Here is a 22127-nt window from a genome sequence, read left to right as displayed (position 1 = left end):
AAGGGAGACGCAAGAGGAAAGAGATATGGGGACATATGTATATGTATAACTGACTCACTTTGTTATAAAGCAGAAACTAACACACCATTGTAAAGCAATTATACTCCAATAAAGATGTTAACAAAACAAAACAAAACAGAGAGGACAGAATATGTCACGATCCCCCTACCCCTTTCCCCCAGCTAAAGTGGTTCCTCTGTCTCCTTAGATCTCTTCAAGGATCTGATGGCAACTGTGGGTTTTCTCCCAGGAAAAAACTCATGGGCACCTTTGCCTCAACTTCTGCACGCACTATCAGGGGTTCATGGACTCCCGAGGGTCTGCACACCATAGATGAAGCATCCCTCATCCCTGCTGGACTGCCTGCAGGCCACTATTTTTTCACTCTCCAATTAACAGAGAAGCTGGAGATTAGTTCAGTGTTATTTCCACAGCCCACAAACTGAGAATCGCGCTCAGGTCTCGAGGGGCCTTGGAGAGCATGAAGCCCACCCATTCACTGTATTTTACACCTGACAGCACGATCTGGAAAGGTTAAATGACTTACCCAAGGTCACACCCAATGAAAGGGACAACCGGGTGGAGACAAACCTCCCAACATTAATGAACTTTAGAAGATAGTGGGGGGTTTTGTTTGTTTTTAAATATATTTTGGCTGTGCTGCGTAGCATGTGGGATCTTAGTTCCCTGACCAGGGATCGAACCTGCCCCTCCTGCAGTAGAAGCGCGGAGTCTTAACCACTGGACCCCCAGGGAAGTCCCGTTAATGAACTTTAGAAGACAGCGTTACTGCTGTGTCGCATCCCGATACTCCTAATTGGGAATCCTAGGACTACAAACGTACAGAGAATAGGTTTATGGTCCCTTAAAGGTACCCATTCTAAAACAAATAACAGTTGTTTGATGAACGGGCACACAAATTTGTAGTTAAGAAGAAAGGGTTTTCAATACTTTTGAGGGGGAATGTAGTGGAGAAAAAAAAATTTTAGGGGCACTTGAGGGTAAGCGCCATTAAGGATCGTCATTATGTTTTCCATAACCCTGTATTTTAAAGATGATGGAGGCTGGTGAGTTCTTGGCAGGATCAGGGGGTAGATCCGAGCAAGAAGTGGCAGAGTGAAAGAGGCAAAGATTCAGAAACTGAGGAAGGAAGGACACCCTAGCTGGAAACTAAGCTTTTTCCCATGCTCTCCTTATGAGACATCAAGCCTGCATGTGGGGCCTGATGGGGTGCTCCAGGCATGTGACCCTCTTAGATGAAGGCTTTCTGTAATTTTAGCGTAATCATTGGCATCGCCAGTTTCCTGGCCAAGCAGGAGGCTCTTTCTTCCTCTCGGTCCCTCCAGCCTTTGCTTTTGCCCCAGGGCTGATGGAGGTTTGGGTGACAGTCTCTCCTCACCTCAGCCTTGGCCTTCCCCTGCAAGCTCTAAGATGAGGGTCCCTCTCCCCGACGGTGCATATGCCTGTCTTAGAACAGGAACGCCTCTGCAGTTCCCAGTCCACACACTAACTCCCTAGGTCTGGCCAACAATGTGTTTACCACAATAAAGTGATTTTTTAAATTCTCAGAATGGAAAGGTGATATGGTGGAGTAGCTAAGAGCAGGGGCATGGGAGCTACTGCAGGGTTTAAACCTGGTTCTACAAGCTGTTGACCTCAGGCAGTTACTTAACCTCCCTATGACTCAGTTTCCTCTTCCACCAAATACTTAGGGCTTCCCTGGTGGCGCAGCGGTTGAGAATCCGCCTGCACGACCGGGTTCGTGCCCCGGTCCGGGAAGATCCCACATGCCGCGGAGCGGCTGGGCCCGTGAGCCGTGGCCGCTGAGCCTGCACATCCGGAGCCTGTGCTCCGCAACGGGAGAGCCCACAACAGTGAGAGGCCCGCATACCACAAAAAAAAAAACCAAAACTTAGAAAAGTACTTGATATCCAGTCAGCGTTGGCTATTATTTCAAAATACTTCGACTTTTAGAAAGAATCTGGGGCTTCCCTAGTGGCGCAGTAGTTGAGAGTCTGCCCGCTAATGCGGGGGACACGGGTTCAAGCCCTGGTCTGGGAGGATCCCACATGCCACGGAGCAACTAGGCCCGTGAGCCACAACTACTGAGCCTGCAACGTCTGGAGCCTGTGCTCCGCAACAAGAGAGGCCGCGATAGTGAGAGGCCCGCGCACCGCGATGAAGAGTGGCCCCTGCTTGCCACAACTAGAGAAAGCCCTCGCACAGAAGCGAAGACCCAACACAGCCAAAACTAAATTAATTAATTTAAAAAATTAAAAAAAAAAAAAAGAAGAAAGAGTTTGTACCCAAATGTTGTGAAATACTGTTTTCCTAGGATTTAAATGAATACCCACACTTCTGTCTTGTATCAGTGAAAACACAAGGATGGAGAAGAAGTTACAGATGTTACCCAAAGATCCTTCTTACATTGCATAACACTTCCATGGAATACTCTTCTATTTCTGCAATTAAAAAGAAAAGAAATACACTTAATTTGCATGTTTAAAAATTACCAGCAAACTAAAAGAGCGCCTTTGGCAACAAATATATATATATATCTTATTAAATTCTTAGGTTGATATAGTCTGCTTGCTTATTTTTGTTGCTGTTGCCTGTGCTTTTGGTGTCATATCCATGAAACCATTGCCAATACCAACATCATAAAGCTTTCCCACTATGTTTTCATTTAGGAATTTTAGTGTCAGGTCTTCAGTTTAAGCCTTTAATCCATTTTGAGTTGGTTTTTGTGGATGGTGTAAGATAAGGGTCCAATTTCATTATTTTGCAAATGGATATTCAGTTTTTCCAACACTATTTGTTGAAGAGACTGTCCTTTCCCCATTGAGTGGCCTTGGCACCCTTGTTGAAGGTCATCTGACCAGATACACAAGGGTTCATTTCTGGACTCTCTATTCCATTGGTCTAAATGTCTGTCTTTACACCAATACCATACTGTATTACTGTAGCCTTGTAATATATTTTGAAATCAAGAAGTATGAGTCCTCCAGCTTTGTTCTTTCTTTAGATTGATTTGACTATTTGTAGTCTTTTGTGGATCCATATGAATTGTAGAATTGTTTTTTCTATTTTTGTAAAAAATGTCATTGGGATTTTGATAGGGATTGCATTGACTCTATAGATTGCTTTGGGCAGTCTGGACATTTACCAATAATAGCAATTCCAGAAAAGAAAGAGAAAGAAAAACAGAGAAAATGGAAGAAAAAAATTATCAAAGAAATAATTCAAGAAAATTTCCAAGAACTGAAAGTTAAATGTACCCAGAAAAGTAGATGAAAAAAGACCCATATCATAGCACAATATCATAACATTTTAGAACACAACAGATAAAGATCCTAAAAGTCTCAAGCGTAAGGAAAAAAGGTAACATGGCACTGGAATGCTGTATAGCAACAAGGGAAGCTAGAAAATACTAGGACAAAGGCTTCATAATTTTAAGGGAAAATAATTTGTTACTTAAAATCTACTGCCAAATGATCTGAAACTTATACACAAATGATCTGAAATGTACATATATGCATTCCAAATCATTGCACTTGGCTTTAGAACTAATGTTATGTATAATATTCGACAAGAGTTAACATGTAAATTATGTTTTTCTTTAAAAAAAAAAGAGTCATAATTAGGGTATGACCATAAGTCCCACTTTGTCCAGGACAGTTTTAGTTTATGTGTTATTATTAATAGTTTCTCTTTTAATAGTGTTGTAGTTTGAATGATAAATTATATTACTAAGTGATGCCTAGGGGATTCAGGGAAGATTGCAGTATAGATAAATAAAAATAAACATTTAAATAATGAAATAAAAAAAAAAAACCTTAGGTGTCTTTCGTGCATATTTGGACTAAAGTCCTTCCTTTTGTCTAAAATGCTTCTGCATTGTTCAAGAGGCAGTAACAGCAGCTGAGTCGACACCATGACATTTAGGGAACAACCATGGAAGCATATCTCTGTCATGACAGGCTGAGTGGCCTGGTGGTGGCCTCCTGAGTGACTGAGAGCCTCAGCCCATGTCAGCGGGCTTCAAACTCAACACAACAGGCCTGACGTGCATGCAGCCAAAGCAGCTCAGAAAAGGGGTTGGTGAGCTGTTGCTTGGCTTGCTAAGCTGCTAAGAGCATCACTGACCACGGAAGGACCAGCGACTCTGCTGCACACCTGGCTGCTTCCCATTCCTGCCTCCACCCAGGGTTCTTAAAGGTTTGGGGCTGAGGATCCCTCTGAAACTGATAAAAACAATGGACTCCCCCCTCCCCAAGGAAAATGCTCATAGACCCACACATGTTCTCAAGGGTTCACAGGTCCCTGACACCCATCCTTGGTTAGACTCCCACTGGGATCCATAGACACTGGGTTAAGAATCTGGCCTATGAATTACCATATGATCTAGCAGTTCCACTTCTGGGCATATACCCCAAAGAATTGACAGGAGGGACTCAAAGAGATATTTGCACACCCATGTTCATAGCAGCAACCCAAGTGTCCATCGATGGATGAATGGATAAACAAACTGTGGTCTATACATACAACGGAATATTATTCATCCTTAAAAAGGAAGGAAATTGTGACATATGCTATAACATGGATGAACCCTGAAGACATTATGCTAAGTGAAGTAAGTCAGTCACAAAAGGATAAATACTGTATGATCCACTTAGATGAGGTACCTAGACTAGTCAAATTTATAGAGTGAGAGGGCAGGAGGGCGCTTGCTGGGGGCTGAGGGGAGGGAGAATGGGGAGTTACTGGGTACAGAGTTTCAGTTCTCCAAGATGAAAACAGTTCTGGAGCTGGATGGTGCCTCCTACATCCTATATCCTCAGTGACTGGCAGGAGACCCCCTTGGGGCACAGGCCATTGAGTTCCTTGAATTCATTCAGAGTATGAGGAGGAGAGACATCTGGGGCCCAAAGTGCACAGACACGGACACTGCAGGAGCTGGTAAGGGAGGGGGAGGTGAGACCCCCTTGAAGGGCTGCCTGCTCTGACCTGGGACCAGGGGAAGACAGTGCAGTTGGAGAGCTCAGACAGTCAGAAGGCATGACCAACACCGACAGCTGTAAAACAGCTAACCCACCAGGAGGAGCAGATGACTCTCCATAGCCTTTCATGTCCACAGCTAGTACCCGGAAGCCCGCCTGGGCCAGAGCAGGGATCTAGAAGAGAAACAATTCAGACCCTCTCCAGTGTGGGCTCATCAGTGTTTTGCTGACGCCATCTCTTTGCTTCCTTCTATCTCCCTGTTACTGTAAATGGTTCAATTCAAAGTGCTACATGGCACTACCTGGTGTCCTCACCATGGGGCTGGAATGAGCCCACCCGGCTGCCATGGATGGTCGTAGGGTTTGTGCACTGCACCTAATGCCACACCTGACAGAGCACCTTTCCTAGCAGAGACATTGCAGATTTCTATATTCATTACAGAGATTTCTCAGCAGGTGGCATAAAGCATCTTGAGGAAGTATGCTTTTTTTAATCTGCAAAGGTGGCATATAGGCTAGCACAGATCTGAGCTCTGGAGCAATCTCCGGCCCCAACATTTCAGAGATATCGTGGTCATACTTGGGAGATGATGCTCCACGGTAAGGTGTCAGCTTCTTAATGATATTCCAGGCTGGCTCACACCATCTAGACTCTTCTCTCCCCTCACCCTGACTGGGGCGTACTTCCCCCAGTTTCCCTTACCTGGTACCTCCAAGAGAACCAGCTCTCCGGAAATCCATGGCAGAGGCATATGGCAGGGCCGGAGCCCAGCTCCACAAAATGCAGACACATCCCAGGCTGTAGAAGAGAGAGGTGAGCGGGGAGTGACCTCAGCGCAGGCCAGGGGTAACCAGGCACCTCTTCCGCAGATCGCCCCGGGCCATTTCAATACATTGCCAGATCGTGCCTGACCCAGCTTTCTCAGCTAAAAGCCCACCAATGTTAGAAGAAAATGTCTGAGAAGAGACAAGTGATCAAACTGTGCAATAAAAAGAGGCAGTTTCACTGGAACAAGAAGAGCCTGAAAAGAAGATCATAATGTTGGAAAACAAAACAACTTGGCCTTCCTCCCTAAAAGGCCCTCATCCTGTCAGAGTTTCTGCTGTCGTTTGACATGTTTTCCATATCTTAAACTGGGGGCTGATTTTGTACAGGGCATGGTATTCACATGAAGGTGCAGAATACCATGATTATTTCATTAAAAGCTGTTTATCTCTTGACTATGAAAATTTTTTCCAGCTTTGCTATACTTTCGGTCCTTTGTGGGCTACATGAGTACGGCCAAGACTGCCGGGGCCCAATATCCACCTTTTCTCTTCTCCTTGGCTCCTGCTGGTATTTTCCAGGCCTCCCCCAACCTTCCTGCAGTGGGTGTGGCCATGTGACTGGCCAGTGGCATATGAGCAGAAGAAATGTGTGCTCCGTCTGGGCTGGCACCTGAATGGACTGGGCCTTGAGGAAGGAAGAACCTGCAGAAAGAAGCAGCCTGGGTGCTTGAATGACTGCGAGGAGAGAGCCTACTCCCAACCCACATGGGATCGTGCTGCAAGCCAGAAACAGACTTGGAGTCAAGCCACTGAAAGTGTGGGGCTGTTTGTTACAGCACTGAGCCTACCCTATTACAGGGGGGTCTAAGCAAAAGAACTAAAGCAATATATAGTCTAAGTACCCTATTTTTCCCCAAAAGTACTTTATCTCTAACTTTCTAGTGGAAACAAATGAGAAAAATAAGCTTCACTTTATAGAAATCCACTTGGAACAAGTCTATTTCGCTGCATCTCACACTACTCCAAGCTGGCGTTCCAAACCGGAAGTTTCATTCACAATTCCCAACAAGCTATTGTGCTCAAGAAAACGTTGGGCTGACATTTCACAAACCCTTTCTTGGACTACAGTCTTTTTTTTTTTTAATCAGAATGTGTTCTCTAGTCTTCCCTTTAGTACTTGGCAAAAGGAGGGAATTGAACTTTAAGTTCTATTCTCCTTTATACTGAAAAATGTTATAGTTCTGATGTCCAGTCAAATGATCCTAATCTGCCTCTGTCCTCAATGGATCTTAACTAGAAGGCTCGCTCTTGCTGCTACATATTTGATTCAGCTGAGTAGCTCAGCAAATGCATGCACTTTCCCATCCTTTGAACAGTGTGTTCTAAAATTGCCGTTAAGCCAGAAAATGGAAAAGATCTATTATCAACGCACTTTGAGTTGCATTAGCATCAAGGCAATAGCACTCCCAGAGCCTGGGCTCCCCAGAGGCCACTGCCCCAGCCCTTTAGTTTTGGGGTGCGGGCAGAGGAAGTGGTTAGGCAGCTCTGATCACACTCCTTCAAGGTCAAATGGGGAATCTACTGAAACTGGCTGGACACGCAAGCATCAGGAGGATTATGAGAGTAACCCTGTCTGTAGGGCTGGAGATGCAGGGTCACAGCCCAGACAGACCCCAGGCCCAGGCAAAGAGCCCCTTACTCGGCATCAATATTAGAGACGAGGTCTGAAGGGAGCTTATGAAACCTTATGAAACCGGTCCAGGAGCACCCAGGGTTATAAGAGCAGCCACATTGACCAGAAAAGCCCTTTCTCACTATCCAAATCCCACTCACCGTCTGATGCTCACTTCACCGCTGAATCTCATCCCCCGCAATTACAGTCACTTTCTCCACCCCCTACAGAGCCCGTTCTGAGTGCTCGAGCCACTGCCGTTAGGGCCGCATCCTGTAATGTAACTGCAGGGAACGTTACCTCGGCAGAATGCAGACCATACAATCCTTGAGGTCACAGAAGACCTCCATTCATCTAGGTATTTCTCTCTGTGCCTAGCAAATAGCAAATGCTCACTGAACTTCCATGGGGCTCTCCTCCAGGGCGGCAGGCCCTCCCCAGGTCCCAGACCTGCACAGCTCAGGACACCAGCTCTCTTCTTTATGAAGCACAAGGTACTACCCCCCGTGATCAACATTGGGTATTTCAAGTAATCCCTACAAGAACGTTGAGGGGAGGTATTACCGCCATCTCATTATAAAGCTGTGTACACTGGGGTCCAGAATGACAAGAAATGTGCCCACATTTGCCAACTTAGCAAGTGCCAAAGCCAGGATTCAAACTGGTTCCATCCGGCTCCAAAGCAACTGTTGAGTTTTGTTTTGCTTGTGAGCTAACCCGTAGCTTTAGGTCCTGTCTTAGTTAAATGGCCACAGTGACAAATGAAGAAAGATCCCACAGTGAAGCTGAGAAGATGTTTTAAAGCCCTGCTCTGTATGCCGGCTGGGTCAGGAGTCAGGGCCCCTCTGCAGGTGGCCTCGGTCTTGCTGCAGCCCTGACCCCTGGGCGAATGACTGGCCGTTTCCCTCTCTGCAGCTGGTGCAGGTCTGGTGCCTCCCTGCATCCCTCCTATCTGGCCCGTGCCTGACACAGAGGAAGGGCCGATAATACCTGCTGGATGAAATAATGAAATAAAGTGCCAGACACGCAGGCTGCGGGGACAGAGCAAGGCCCCACGTGGCCTGTTGTTCCATGGGAGTCTGCACATTGGTCCACGTCTGCTATTGATTTTTGAGGAATCATACTTGTGGGAAATACCGTTTCCATATACATGATGGATGTGTAGCTACCCTTGAGATTTCACCAACGTCTCACCAGTCGTTTTAGGGGGGCTGGTTAGAGAGACTCAGCTGATGGTGAGAGAGCGCTGACTCACCTTTATGGGCACGTACCCATGGCTCACGGTGCTTGGATCGCAGGGCATTGGTCGGGGGGCTGCAGCTTGGAGAAGCTGAAAGTAGGAGAGACACAGTGAGGGAGACGGCTCTGCCTCCTTCCACGTGAAGGCCTCAGAGTGAGTTCACAAAACTCCATAAGACAGCCCCTGGGTCACCTTTGCCATGGCTTCCTGAGTTCTATGAGTGACTGACCAACCCAGCCCCCTCTCCTCTAGGGTCAGTGGAGTCCGGTGACTGAGCTCTGGCCAACAGGATGCGGACAAAGAGCACGGCCTATGCAACTAGAGATGATCATACTAAGTGAAGTAAGTCAGAAAGAGAAAGACAAATACCATATGTATGATCTCACTTATATGTGGAATCTAAAATATGGCACAAATGAACCTACCTACAAAACAGAAACAGACTCACAGACATAGAGAACAACCTGTGGTTGCCAAGGGGTCGGGGGGAGGGAGAGGAATGGATTGGGAATTTGGGGTTAGTGGATGCAAACTATTACATTTAGAATGGATAAACAACAAGGTCCTATCGTATGGCACAGGGAATGATATTCAATATCCTGTGATAAACCATAATGGAAAAGAATATTTAAAATGCATTAAAATAAAATTAAAAAAGAAGTGCATGGCCAGCCCACCAGAGCTGTGAAAATCCCTACGTGATTCTCTACATGCTTTTCCCCCTTTTCATCTGGTGTTCAGCGTGACCTCGGAAACCACCAGTAGAAGAAGGGGGTTCTCCGTCAACCTGGGTCCTAGAATGGCTGTGACGCAAGCCACCACCCACTGAATTTCACATCTGCGAGGAATAAACACCACTTGCTCCCCAACACTGAGATTTTGGACTTTAGGGCAGCTCCTCAAGCGGTCACCCAGGCTCATGCTGGACACAGCCAGGAATGCCAAGTTCACAGAGCAGTCATCCCATCATTACATGACTCCGTTAAAGGGTTTCTTCTTCAGGTCGGCCAAAATCGAACTCTCCAGGCCTCGTATGGGTCAGCTCGGGCAGCCACAACACTGTGCTGCAGACTGGGGTGCTTAAACAACAGACATTTATTGTCTCAGTTCTGGAAGCTGGAAGTCCAAGAAGGTGTTGGCAGGGTTGGTTCTTCCTGAGGCCTCTCTCCTTGACTTGTAGGCGGCCATCTTCTCCCTGTATCCTCACATGGCCTTCCCTCTATGTGTGTCTGTGTCTTAATCTCCTCTTCTTATAGGGACACCAGTCTTAATGGATTAGGGCCCATCCTTATGACCTCATTTTACCTTAAATACCTCTTTAAAGATCCAGTCTCCAAATACACTCACATTGTGAGGTCCTGGGGGTTGGGGCTTCAGCATATGAATTTGGTGGGGGGGATGCAATTCAGCTGATGAAAGTCTGTCCTCTGGAGCCCCAGGGGGGTCAGGTTACCCATCTTTGTCCATCTCGGTAAACAGGAAAATTCCTGAGCAAAGGATCCTTAAGAAGCTTCCGTAATGTATTGGTGTCGGTTTCCTTGAGACAGAACTGACAAAGGACGGGATGCTGAGCTCACGTAAGTGGGCCTTTTGTGCACAGCATCGCGTTGGTGACTCCCACTGCTTGACTTCTCATCTTTAGTCCTACAGGTGAGAACTAAGGAAGAAGCCGTTCTCTTCCGCTCCCCAGTTTTCTGCCCTCTAAAATGGGGAGGAGTAGACTAAGGAATTCACCTACTTTGAAACACGGAAGAGTCTGCCTGGGCATCTCAGAGGTTGAGATAGGTGGGCGCCCACCTCTGTGGCGTCTGGAGAGGACCCAGGGTGTGGCCCGTGGGGATGGGCAGCTGGGTGCCTCTGATGGCAGGGAAGGAGCCCAGACACCCACCAGGGCCAGCGTCCCCTGGGGTCCTTTATCTGCTGTGTCCCCGACTTCCTAGCTCACACACCAGGGGATGTCCCATTGGTTCCAGGGGTGGGGAGGGTGCGGGTTTCCTACCCTAATGATTCTGCCATGTGTTTGTCCAGTTTATAAAGCCCATTCATGACTGATTCCCATAGCTTTCCTGATAGACAAGAGGCGCTTCTCCTCTGTTTAAAAAGAAATGATTATCATTTTCCCTTATACCTTCCCCAAACCCCTGAGGAAAAGATAGGTGGGACAATGGCTCACTTTCCCAATTTTACAGGACAGGTGTCTGTGGCTCAGATGTAATGAGGGGAGGAGCCTGGTAAATGGGACCAGCAAGAGGATGCTCCGATTCCAAGTCTGGATGCTTTCTTCTCTGCTGCACAAGACCTCCAGGCTTGCAGAAGGACAAATCAAGCTTGGGTGAGATGCTCTAAGGTTGTAGAGTCATTAGATATACGTTTTAATTTATATGTTAAAGACGAAAAGTCAGCTGTTCCTGTTATGGGGGCAAAACTGTGTGCCCTCCAAATGCATCTGCTGAAGTCCTAACCCCCAGGACCTGAGAATGTGACTAATATTTGGAGATAAGGTCTTTAAAGAGGTGATGAACCTTAAATGAGGTCCCTGTAGTGGGCCCACTGGAGACAGAATCCAATCTGACTGGTGTGTTTACAAGAAGAGACACATACAGGGGAAGACCGTGTGAAGACACAGCGAGAAGGCTTCAGAAGAAACCAACCCTTAACAACTTGCTCTTGGACTTCTAGACTCCTAGAGAGATTGCTGTCTCAGCCACCAAGTCTGTGCTACTTTCCGGCAGCCGTAGGAAGCTAATATAGTTCCCTCTGAAAAAACAGTGTGACGCCTTTTACGTCAATCAAGTGTATGGGCTCCCGCACCTCCTTTCCCAGCACACTGATACGAGCAAAGCATGGCTTACAAAAGCCTACGAAACTGTCACTCCCAGACTCAGTGGGATCAGTGATCTTAGGTAAAATTACAAGAACAAAAGGTGCCTCGGCTCTGGCAGAGCAGGCTAATCCCATCAGCCCCCAGGGGCATTATTACGGGCATCCCAGCCTCCTGGGCTCGGGACAGGTTTACTTAGGAGCCTTCCCTCTGACTGCCAAGAGGGTGTGACCCAGGTGGAACTAAACCACTACACCTGAGTGCAAGCAGCATGACCAGGCAGAGCAGAGAAGGACTGGGGTCCCCCTCCACACCCCAGGGGCAAACCCAGCAACTACATTCTCAGTATTTACTCTGAAGGGGTGGCTTTGAAGGCCCCACTCTAGTCTTGGTCCTCTGAGTCTGACCAGTATAGACTCTTGCTCTCAGAGTGTCCTTTCCCTGTTCACTGACTGCAGAGAAGGAAACAGGAAGTTCCTCATGGACATCATGCTGATTGCACAAAGGGTAACAGTCTCCCACCGAGGAGCTCCCTACTGGGAATCACACCGGGGGCAGTGAATGCCCCCACCTGCTTTGTCTCTTGCGTACCTAAACACAGATGAGCGACAGGAAATCCGACTCAGCGCAGACAGAAAGTTACCTGCAGCCCGGTTACTTTCTCCAGCTCCCTCAGGGCAGTGTCAGTGTCACGGACGAGGATGGTGACCATCCCCAGGTCACGGGCCGGCTTCAGATTAACGCCGAAGTCATCCAAGAAAACCACCTGAATGCAAAGAGCGTGGACATCACTTCGACCAAAGCAAAACTCACGCACAAGGGCCACCGGCCAGAAACACGTTAAAGTGAGAGCAGAGGTTGAGATGAAGAATTAATAATCTCACAATAAAATTGATTGATTAGAGATTAAGAATTCTTTTTTCTCTCCATGTAACTGTTTACTCTTAAAATTAAAAACATTTAATTACATAAACATAAACACACAGATAGATACACGTTCCCTGAATTCTGAAACTGTAAGAAGATTAAAGAAGAATAGAAACTTATCAGGATGACATTAAAATTCACCTAGGAAAATCAACATGTATGAATAGACCCCCCAAAAAATGTCTGGAAAAGAGCTATAATAAAGTCAGATAATAAAACAGAGAGGCGAGGAATAGACTCATATACAAATGAAAATTTAGTTTCTAATAAAAGTGTCACGCCCAATTGGTGAGGAAAAAGATTATTTAAAAGGTTATTTAATTATTTCAACAGTTTGGGGGAAAAAGTGGGTCCTTTCTTCACTTATTCCCCAAATAAATTCTGAATAGATCAAAGATTTAAATGTCAAAAGAAATGATCCTTAAAGAAAAAAGAAAAGCCTTAAAGTTGTAGAAGAAAGCATGGGGCAGTTATTTATAATCTTGGATTAGGGCAGGCCTGGATGTCTAAGCAGCTCATCCAACCTAAAAGCCATCAATGAAAAGACATTTATTTATATGCATACTAAAATTTGGAGCGCTGTTCTAATGCTTAATCTGGGGGCTGAGAAGAGAGAAGCAAAGTTTGAGAGGAGAAGGGAAGAGTTCTGGGATTGAACAGGTAAGGATTTCCCTCTGATCAGCTGGTGGGTGAAGCAGGGTTAACAAGAAAGGGTCAGAAATGCCAGAGAAAGGAATTTCATCTTGGTCCAAAGGCCTTTTTGGAGATTGGAGCAGGGAAACACAACAAAAACAACATTTTAGACTAGATAATCTAGAGACGGCATGAAGACAGAATTTAGGGGTGCGGTGATACCCTACAAGGAGACTCCTGCAGTATTGGAGCCCATTCCTGCCCAGCCTTTGGTGGGGTGACCCTGACTAGCCTGTGTCTTGGGAAAGTCTCCCAGGCTCTATGTTTCTTTTAGGTAAACTGAGGCAGCTGGTCTGGCAGCTTTTGACAATACCTGTTTTAACCAAGGTCCTGTAAGAGCCACGGAGAGGAGCCAGATGCCCACCTCCGGTAGAACTTTCTAGGCTGAAGGGGTGGGTAAAAGCCCTTTAGAAGTCCTGGCCTGGGAGAAGTGGCACCTGCCACTGGACATAGGACCACCCTGCCAGGCCCCAGGTGCCCCCCCTCTGTTCACGCCTCCTCAATTTTTCTTGATTGCAATATCTCTAGAACATTCTTTTCCACTGAAAGGCAGTGTCTAGGTACCTCATTGGGGCTGGCCTTCAAGACGTCCAGCACGAACTTGTAGATCTGAGGGTCAGGCTTGGCCATTCCGATCCTGCATGACTCAATCAGGAAATCGAAGTGCGGCCTGAGCTCACACATCATCTGGGCCAGGCTGCCTCTCTGGGTGCTGTCATCCAGCCAGATGTTGGTGAGGATGCAGGTTGTAAATCCTGAGTGAGAAGGTACCAGTGAACAGACCAGCTATAGAACTTTGCTCTGAGAAGCTCCAGGTATCCCACAGGGGGCCCCAAGACGGGGCCAGGCGGGGTTCTGCTCACTTACATCAATCTCCTGACGTCTGGCTTCTAAACTGACAAGTTAGAAAGGCACCATCGTTACCCATAAGCCCCTCCCGGCGCAGACGCTAGAGCCCCTAACGGTGTGCACCAAGGGCTTTCAGATGGAAACACTACATCCCTTCATTTCTTGCAATCGTAGAGCAAGAAGTTGTGATATTCCTCAGCTCATTTGATCAGTGTTTTGACATTCATCAGCCCATTCGATCCTCACACCTTTGGGGCAGGCAGGGCAGATCTTACCATCCCACTTTTACCAACGGGAAAATGGAAGCTCAGACAAACTATAAGCTGCCCAGAGCCGCAGAGTGCAGGCAGAGCTGAGGCAGGCCCAGAATCCCACTTTGGACTGCCAATCCAACCCTCCTCCCAGTCTACATTATTGCAAACTCTGCTGGACCACGCTTCAAAACACCTGCCTTGGCAGAGATGGTGTTCCCATTTCAAAACTAGAGAAATGTAAACAGAGACAGCATTATCCCCTGCCTAACCAGACAGGACAAGAACCAGGAGATGCTGGAAACAAGACAAGGATAAGTCAATGGACAGACCCTTTCCATGTAATATGAGTGGGAAATATGGACCAGGGATGTCTCAGCCACAACCAGGTAAGCCTACTGATAAGTGGGTAGGATGACCTCAAATATGCCTGTGACGAAGAGCTGGGCTCTGCCACTAAACAAATGCCTATTCAAGGAAAATCAACTGAAGGAATTACTAATATATATGAGTATAAATGTGCCTGTCATTGAATAATGTGAGCCGATTCCTTGGCAGATTCCAACACTATTTTTGAACCTGAAAAAAAAATGTTTCAGCGTTTATCACATGCAGGTTTTATTTTATGGATTTCATGGTAAGGAGTGACTAACTTTTTCATAAGGGGTTGGCTTTGATTTTTTTTTTAAGATATTCATTTTAATTAGGCATGAATATCTTTTTTTTTGGCTTTGATTTAAAATAACTTTTCTTATAAGAATATCATAGGAACATTAAAGGGTATTTTCAAAAGAAAAAAAAAGAAATTGCTTATCATCCTATCAATACAACACCTTGCCTTTTCCTTCTCTACATCCAACTGCATTTTTACATATCTGTAATCTTAGTGTTCTGACAGTTTTGCATTCTGCTTTTATTATTTAACCTCATGCCTAAAGCATTTTTCCATAATTTAAAATCATCTCTGTAATTAACAATTAAATTTTCTGTGCAATAAATAAATTCCTATTGACCGAACATGACCTTGTGTCCTAGCCTATTTCACACCACCTGAATCCGTGTCAGCCAGCTCATAGCTCAGACACTCTGACCTCAGAGGTTAAGAAGACCATGGTTGCTTGAAAGGCTCTGTTTTGGGGATTTCCCTGGTGGTCCAGTGGTTAAGACTCTGCACTTCCACTGCAGGGGGCATGGGTTCAATCCCTGGTTGGGGAACTAAGATTCCACATGCTTAGGGGGGAAGAAAAAAAACAAAAGGCCTTGTTTTCTAATAAATGTGACAAGAGGTTGGGTCATTCGGGTCATTACTAGTACATTGGTAGGGAGAGAATTTTGCTCATGAGGCATAAATCGCTTTATTAAACAAAATTCTTTCATTTTTCCAGCTGACAGTGCTGATTTTCGCCGTTTGCTGAAACTTACTTTGAGGCTAGGTTTGAAGAACAGCTTTTCATCAAGGCCCAGAAGATTCGTGATCTCAATGCACATTTAGATGTATTCTGACCTGACCCTCCCAAGGGTTCTGGTGTGGTTGGGTCAGAGAACGGCCAGTATCAGATCCTTACCCTTCTTTTTGAGAGTGAGAGCTGCCTGAAGCATGGGGTCGTTGACCTTTCTTGCTGCAAGCGCCTTGCCAAAGATCTGATTTATAGAGAAATTCTCAGGGAGGCAAATTCCAGAGTCCTCAGAACATTTCCTGCAGTTTTCTTCCATGAATGGCATCCACCGTGAAAGTGAATTGATGAGGGACTGTCAATTGGTGAAACCACTTGGAAAAGCTTTGGGCAGCATTTACTAAATCTGAACACATGCATTCCCTGTGATCCAGCAATTCCACTCCTGGACACATACCCAGTGGAAATGTCTACATATGTTCACCAAAAGACATGTACAAAAATGTTCATAGCAGCACTTTTCCTAAGAACTGCAAACTAGAAGCTACTCAAATCCCCCTGTTAGAGCTGAATTGGGTCCCCGACAAATTCATGTTGAAGTCCTAACCCTCAGGACCTCAGAATGTGACTGTCCTTTGGAGAGAGGGTCTTTAAAGAGATCATTAAGGTAAAATTGTGGTGCTCCAAGGACAAAGGACGACCCTGCCTGTAAAAGTTTCAGCGTTACAACCCCTACAGGACTCTTACTTGCTCTCCCCACCGTGTTGCGATGGTTACGAAATTCCTGAGCCCACCTAGGCAAAAGGACCTGTCCCAAATAAGTAAAGGCATCTTGCCTGTCCCACTCCACCCTACAGAAGGAAGGTATATGTGCCTCGACCAATCAGTAAATGAAATTTTCACCTCGGACCATTCTTTTGTTTTCTGGCTATAAAAACTGATCAGTAGCACATGTTTGGGCTCGACTCTCCCAGACTACTAGGAAGTCAGCCGGCCCACTGTTCAGGCAGCCACCCCTCCCTCTAATAAATTCTATCATTTTTACATTCTGCCTTGTGTCTGGAAATTCTTTTCCAACCTGCATTCGGACCACGACAAAAATGAGGTTGGGGGGCCCTAATCCAATCTGACTGGTGTCCTTATAAGAACAGGCGATTAGGACACAGACACACACAGAAGAAAGAATGTGAGGACACAGGGAGAAGTCGGCCACCTACAAGCCAAGGAGAGAGGCCTCAGAAGAAACCAACCCTGCCAACACCTTGGTCTTGGGCTTCTAGCCTCCAGAGCTATGACAAAATAAATTTTGTTGTTTAAGCCACCCAGTCTGTGGTATTTTGTTATGGTAGCCCTAGCAAACGAATACACCCATTAATAGCAGAATAGATTGTGGTATATTTATACACTATCATAGTAGCACTCTTGTCTCGTATATAATAGTACCGAACTAAAAATTACCCAAATACCCGTCAATAGCAGAATGATAGAGAGCCCAGAAAAAAACCCACGTGTCAATTAATTTATGACAAAGGAGCCAAGAATACACGATGAGGCAAGAACAGTCTCTTCAATAAATGGTGTTGGGAAAACTGTATAGTCACGTGTAAATGAATGAAATTCATACCACTTCTCTCTTTCCTTACCTTCCAACAATATTACTGAAGCTTTTTTTTTATTGATTCAAGCTTCAGTAATGTTTATCCCCACTGGTATCATTACAGTTTTCATTCACGAGTTGCCAAAATATGTGTCTGTGTGTTTGCGTGTGTGTGTGTGTGCGTGTGAAAGAGAGTTTTAAAGTGACCAAAATTCACTACACTCCCCACGCTAAGACCACACGTGTCTTCACTGGAAAGGTGGGCTTTGCTTTCTATTATGATGGGCTCCAAGTTCCCTGTTAGACTGATAGGTGGCTGTAATTCATAAATTAAAAAAAAAAAAAAACCAGACTGTTTTATCTGCGTGCTCATAGAGTAGATTCTCAATAGCCTTTCTTCTCCAAGGCACTAATTGAGAATTGAAGTGGTTTTAGATTCTGATTACTTTATTTAAAAATAATCTACAACTACACTTCAATTTAAAAAAATCAAGGTTGTAGTAACAACAATAACTACTATTTATTGAGCACTGATTACGTGCCAGGCACTGTGCTAAGCACTTTTCAAGCTTCGTAACAACCTAGGAGACGGAGCATGTTATCGATCTCATTTTACAGGTGGCAAAACTGAGACTTTGAGAGGTTCTGTGACATGCTGTGCTCACACGTCTGTAGGTGGTAGCTATGATGATCCAAATCCCGACATCAGATTCCAAAGTCCACCCATCTTATAGTTATTAATTAACAAAACTTCCCCTGACCCAGTGGCCCTTCTCTGAAAATAACTACTCTAAGGATGACTACTATCAAGAAAACAGACAATAATAGGTTGACAAGGTTGTGGAAACACTGGAAACTTTGTGCGCTGTTGGGAGGAAAATGTAAAATGGTGCAGCCACTATGGAAAACACTATGGTGGTTCCTCAAAAAATTAAAAATGGAAAACTACCTATGATCCAGCAATCCCACTTCTGGATATATATCCAGAAAAACTGAAAGCAAGATTTCAAACTGATATTTGTACACCCATGTTCCTAGCAGCATTAGACATGATGACCAAAAGGAGGAAGTAACCTAAATGTCCATCGACAGATGAATGGATAAACAGAATGTAGTCTAGCCATACAATGGAATATCGTTCATCCTTAAAAAAGAAGGAAATTGTGACACATGCTACAATATGGAAGAACCCTGAAGACATCATGTGAAGCAAAATAAGCCAGTCACTAGAGGACAAATATTGCATGATTCCAGTTATATAAGATATGTATAGTAGCTAAACAGAGGCAGAAAGTTCAATAGTGGTTGCCAGGGGTTGGGGAAAGGAGGAATGGGGAGTTGTTGTTTAATGGGTATAGAGTTTCAGTTTTGCAAGATGGAAAGAGTTCTGGAGATGGATGGTGGTGTTGGTTACCCAGCGTGAATATACTTAACACTACTGAGTTGTATACTTAAAAATGATCAAGGTGGTAAATTTTATGTGATGTGTATTTAACCACAGCTTAAGGGGAAAAAAAAAAAAAGCTACTCTGGCTGCTGTAATTCCCTGGCATAGATCTTCAAGGGCTCGGAAATTTCCTAATCACCGGGGTGTGGCCCTCTGCTTGGATCAAAGAGACAATAAACAATCTTAAATGTCTCCAGCCCAGTCTTGTGAGTTAAGTGTTATGAGGGGTAAACGGGTGAGGCAGACATGGCACTGCCCTCAGGGAGCTTATGGTCAGCAGGGGAGATGGGTGGGTAGTTACAGAACACCTTCTCAAGGGGGTCTATGAGGTGTCGCCACACCTGGGAAAACGTGATCTCTCCCTTCATCATGCGGGCACTGGAACCATCTGGGCCTCCTTTCATGAAAGCTCCATTCAGAAAGCCTCTGCAAGACACAAAGAAACACCAGGAACGTTCAAATGACTTCATCACAATGGCAGGTAGGGGACAGACACCTTGATTTTGGACTTCTAGCCTCTGGAACTGTTGTTGAAGCCACCCAGTCTGTGGTCCTTCTTTATGGTGACCCTAGGTGATTAATACACCTCAATTCATATTCATCTCTTATATGTGGTCCTGAAGAGTAGCAGACACAGAGAGAGCAGCTCATTGCCCTCTCACTTCCCTACATTACAAAACATAAGGTCCCATTCCACTTTCTTGATCATTTCTCACACCAGTGGTGGCTGAGCTACCCCAACATGGCTGGCTGGGTGACATCAGCCAGATAATGGATGGCACGTACCTGGCATGCAAGCACAACTCTGAATCCCTGGCCGATTTTAATAACCCATCACCACATCCTATACCACTGCATCCAGACACTGATTTATGATCCTTCTTAGTACAGTGTTCCAGGCAAATATTTACAATGGACTGGAATTGGCAACCCAGTTAAAAGTATTTACCATTCCCAAGTTAAGAGAACAAATATCTGGGAGTTTCATATCTGTAACAGTCTACAACCTTTTACCTGACTAACCCTCTTGCAGGTAACAATAATCAACTTTAGACAAAACGTTAAAAAAAATATATCCATACTATTTGTAGCCTTGCTCAATTTTCCAGCATCAGCAGTGGCTTTGGCACATCTTTGCCATCAGGTGTCTTTTTTAAAAAACAGCATTGTTAAATTATACTTACATAACACCCAATTCACATGTTTTCACTGTACGATTCAATGACTTGTAGTAATTTTATAGAGGTGTGCAAATATCACCACATTGCAGTTTTAGAGCATTTCCATCACCTCGAAAAGATCCCTCATGCCCTTCCCCAGCTGCTATCCAATTTCAAGGAGCAATATACAGTTCAACTCAACAATCTTGCATTGAGGACCGAAGGCATCAAGGCATTGTGCCAGATGCCGTGATATAAAAATGGAAAAATTTGGATCTATTCTTAGGGAGCTCACAGGAGAACAAGGGAGGCAACATATAAACAAATAACTATTACACAGTGGATGAGTGAGATGGAAAAGCAAAGGGAAAATTGTTTTTTCTGCCTGAAGATTAGGGGCTGATAAAAGAAGAGGAAGTGAAGGAAGAATGCAGCTATAGAGGAAGGAGATGTCAGTGACTCTATCGGACAAAAGCAGGCAGTATTTTTTAAAAAAGAAGCAATTTGAGATAAGTTGTTGGCACTGGAAAGCATGACTTTCAAATTTTAAGGTTAATAAAAGCAGTGAACAGTGAAATGGCTATTACAGAAAATGAAATTAGTGAATCAAAAGACCCAACAAATTTTCCAAGAACAAAGAGTTAAATGATGAAGCAATTAAAATTAATGTGCAAAAGATAAGACCTATGGAGGCCAAATTCCTTCAATAAACAAGAAAAATCACAGAAGGAAAGATCAGAGAAGCAATAGTCAAAGGAATAATGGGAGAAGATGTCTCTGGGCTGAAGAAAAATCTGAGCTCTCAAATCAAAAGTGTTCGCCAAACAACAGGCAAAATTAATGAAAAAAGAACCACAGCAGGCATAGGGTAGGGAAACGTTTCAATTCCTGGGATAAGAAAGTATAACAGAAAACCTTTTGTGTAGAAAAACAGATTATACACTAAAGAAAAACAATTCAGACTGATAACAGCCTTCTATTCTGCAAATTTATTATTTATTTATTTATTTATTTATTTATTTTTGCGGTATGCGGGCCTCTCACTGTTGTGGCCTCTCCCGTTGCGGGCACAGGCTCCAGACGAGCAGGCTCAGCGGCCGTGGCTCACGGGCCCAGCCGCTCCGCGGCATGTGGGATCTTCCCAGACCGGGGCATGAACCTGTGTCCCCTGCATCGGCAGGTAGACTCTCAAACACTGCGCCACCAGGGAAGGCCTCTGCAACTTTAAATGTGATAAGATTGTGGAGTAATACTCATGAGACACTGAGATTAAAAGATAACAAGAAACAATACCCCCCCAATCTATCCGCAGACAACTTACTTTATGTCCAGTGAGGCTCCTTTGTTTTAGAGATCTTGGTTGATTTCAATAACTGACCAGTTGGGTCATTTGGTGTTTTTCTTTTCCCATGCTTTAAATTCCTGCTCGTGTTTGAAATTCACCAATAAAGAGTGGGCCCACAAAACCACGGTGGCCCCACCATGATCCCCAGTCAAAGCAGAATTCAGGCCCATGTGCTTGCTCTCTTTCTCCTCACATCCTCACTGTGTGGCCCTAGGAGTGCTGTGTAATTTCCAGGTCTTGTAAGTAACAAACCTTTACTTTTTTCCCTGATGACTACTCCTGAAGGGCGTCTTGCAGTCACAGTAAGAACCACAAGGACTGGTCCAACCACAACATTGATTACGGATAACCTGAGAACCACACAAACCAGTTTCAGACAGGTAAAACTAATACAATAGTTTGCTATCACACCTTTCCTGGAAAAAAAATTCAAGAAAGACTTCTAGTCAACTTAAAGATAGATCAAAATAAAAATCTTGAGGACAGGAAAGAGATGGTTTAAAAGAAATGATAACAAACAATTGGAAATAAAATTTTTTAAAAATATCATTTACCTTAGCATTAAAAAAAATAAATCTAATGAAAGAGGTTTAAGACCTCTACACTAAAAACTACAAAATTAAGAGAAATTAAAACCCCTGAAAGCGATTAGCAGGGGACCTTCAAGATGGTGGAGGAGTAAGACACGGAGATCACCTTCCTCCCCACAAGTACATCAGAAATACATCTACATGTGGAACAACTCCCACAGAACACCTACTGAACGCTGGCAGAAGACCTCAGACCTCCCAAGAGGCAAGAAACACCCCACATACCTGGGTAGGGAAAAGAAAAAAGAAAAAACAGACAAAAGAATAGGGACGGGACCCGCACCAGTGGGAGGGAGCTGTGAAGGAGGAAAGGTTTCCACACACTAGAAGCCCCTTCGCGGGCGGAGACTGCGGGTGGCGGAGGGGGGAAGCT

General features: G+C 44.9%; 1 protein-coding gene across 1 annotated transcript in view; it reads right to left on the bottom strand.

The window, feature by feature from the left end:
* EPHX2 (epoxide hydrolase 2) overlaps positions 1 to 22127 on the bottom strand; it is a 68890-nt gene that overhangs the window by 36780 nt on the left and 9983 nt on the right. The window contains exons 2-9 of the mRNA XM_055087342.1: positions 19001 to 19085; positions 15787 to 15970; positions 13686 to 13876; positions 12145 to 12267; positions 8696 to 8770; positions 5704 to 5799; positions 5096 to 5174; positions 2428 to 2462 (exon numbers count right to left, since the gene is read on the bottom strand). Of these exons, the coding sequence (XP_054943317.1) occupies positions 2428 to 2462; positions 5096 to 5174; positions 5704 to 5799; positions 8696 to 8770; positions 12145 to 12267; positions 13686 to 13876; positions 15787 to 15970; positions 19001 to 19085 (868 nt within the window). The remainder of the gene's footprint in view (positions 1 to 2427; positions 2463 to 5095; positions 5175 to 5703; positions 5800 to 8695; positions 8771 to 12144; positions 12268 to 13685; positions 13877 to 15786; positions 15971 to 19000; positions 19086 to 22127) is intronic.

Source organism: Physeter macrocephalus, chromosome 9, assembly GCF_002837175.3.
Source record: "Physeter macrocephalus isolate SW-GA chromosome 9, ASM283717v5, whole genome shotgun sequence".
Classification (NCBI taxonomy): Eukaryota; Metazoa; Chordata; class Mammalia; order Artiodactyla; family Physeteridae; genus Physeter; species Physeter macrocephalus.
This window is presented reverse-complemented; position numbering and strand designations above follow the sequence as displayed.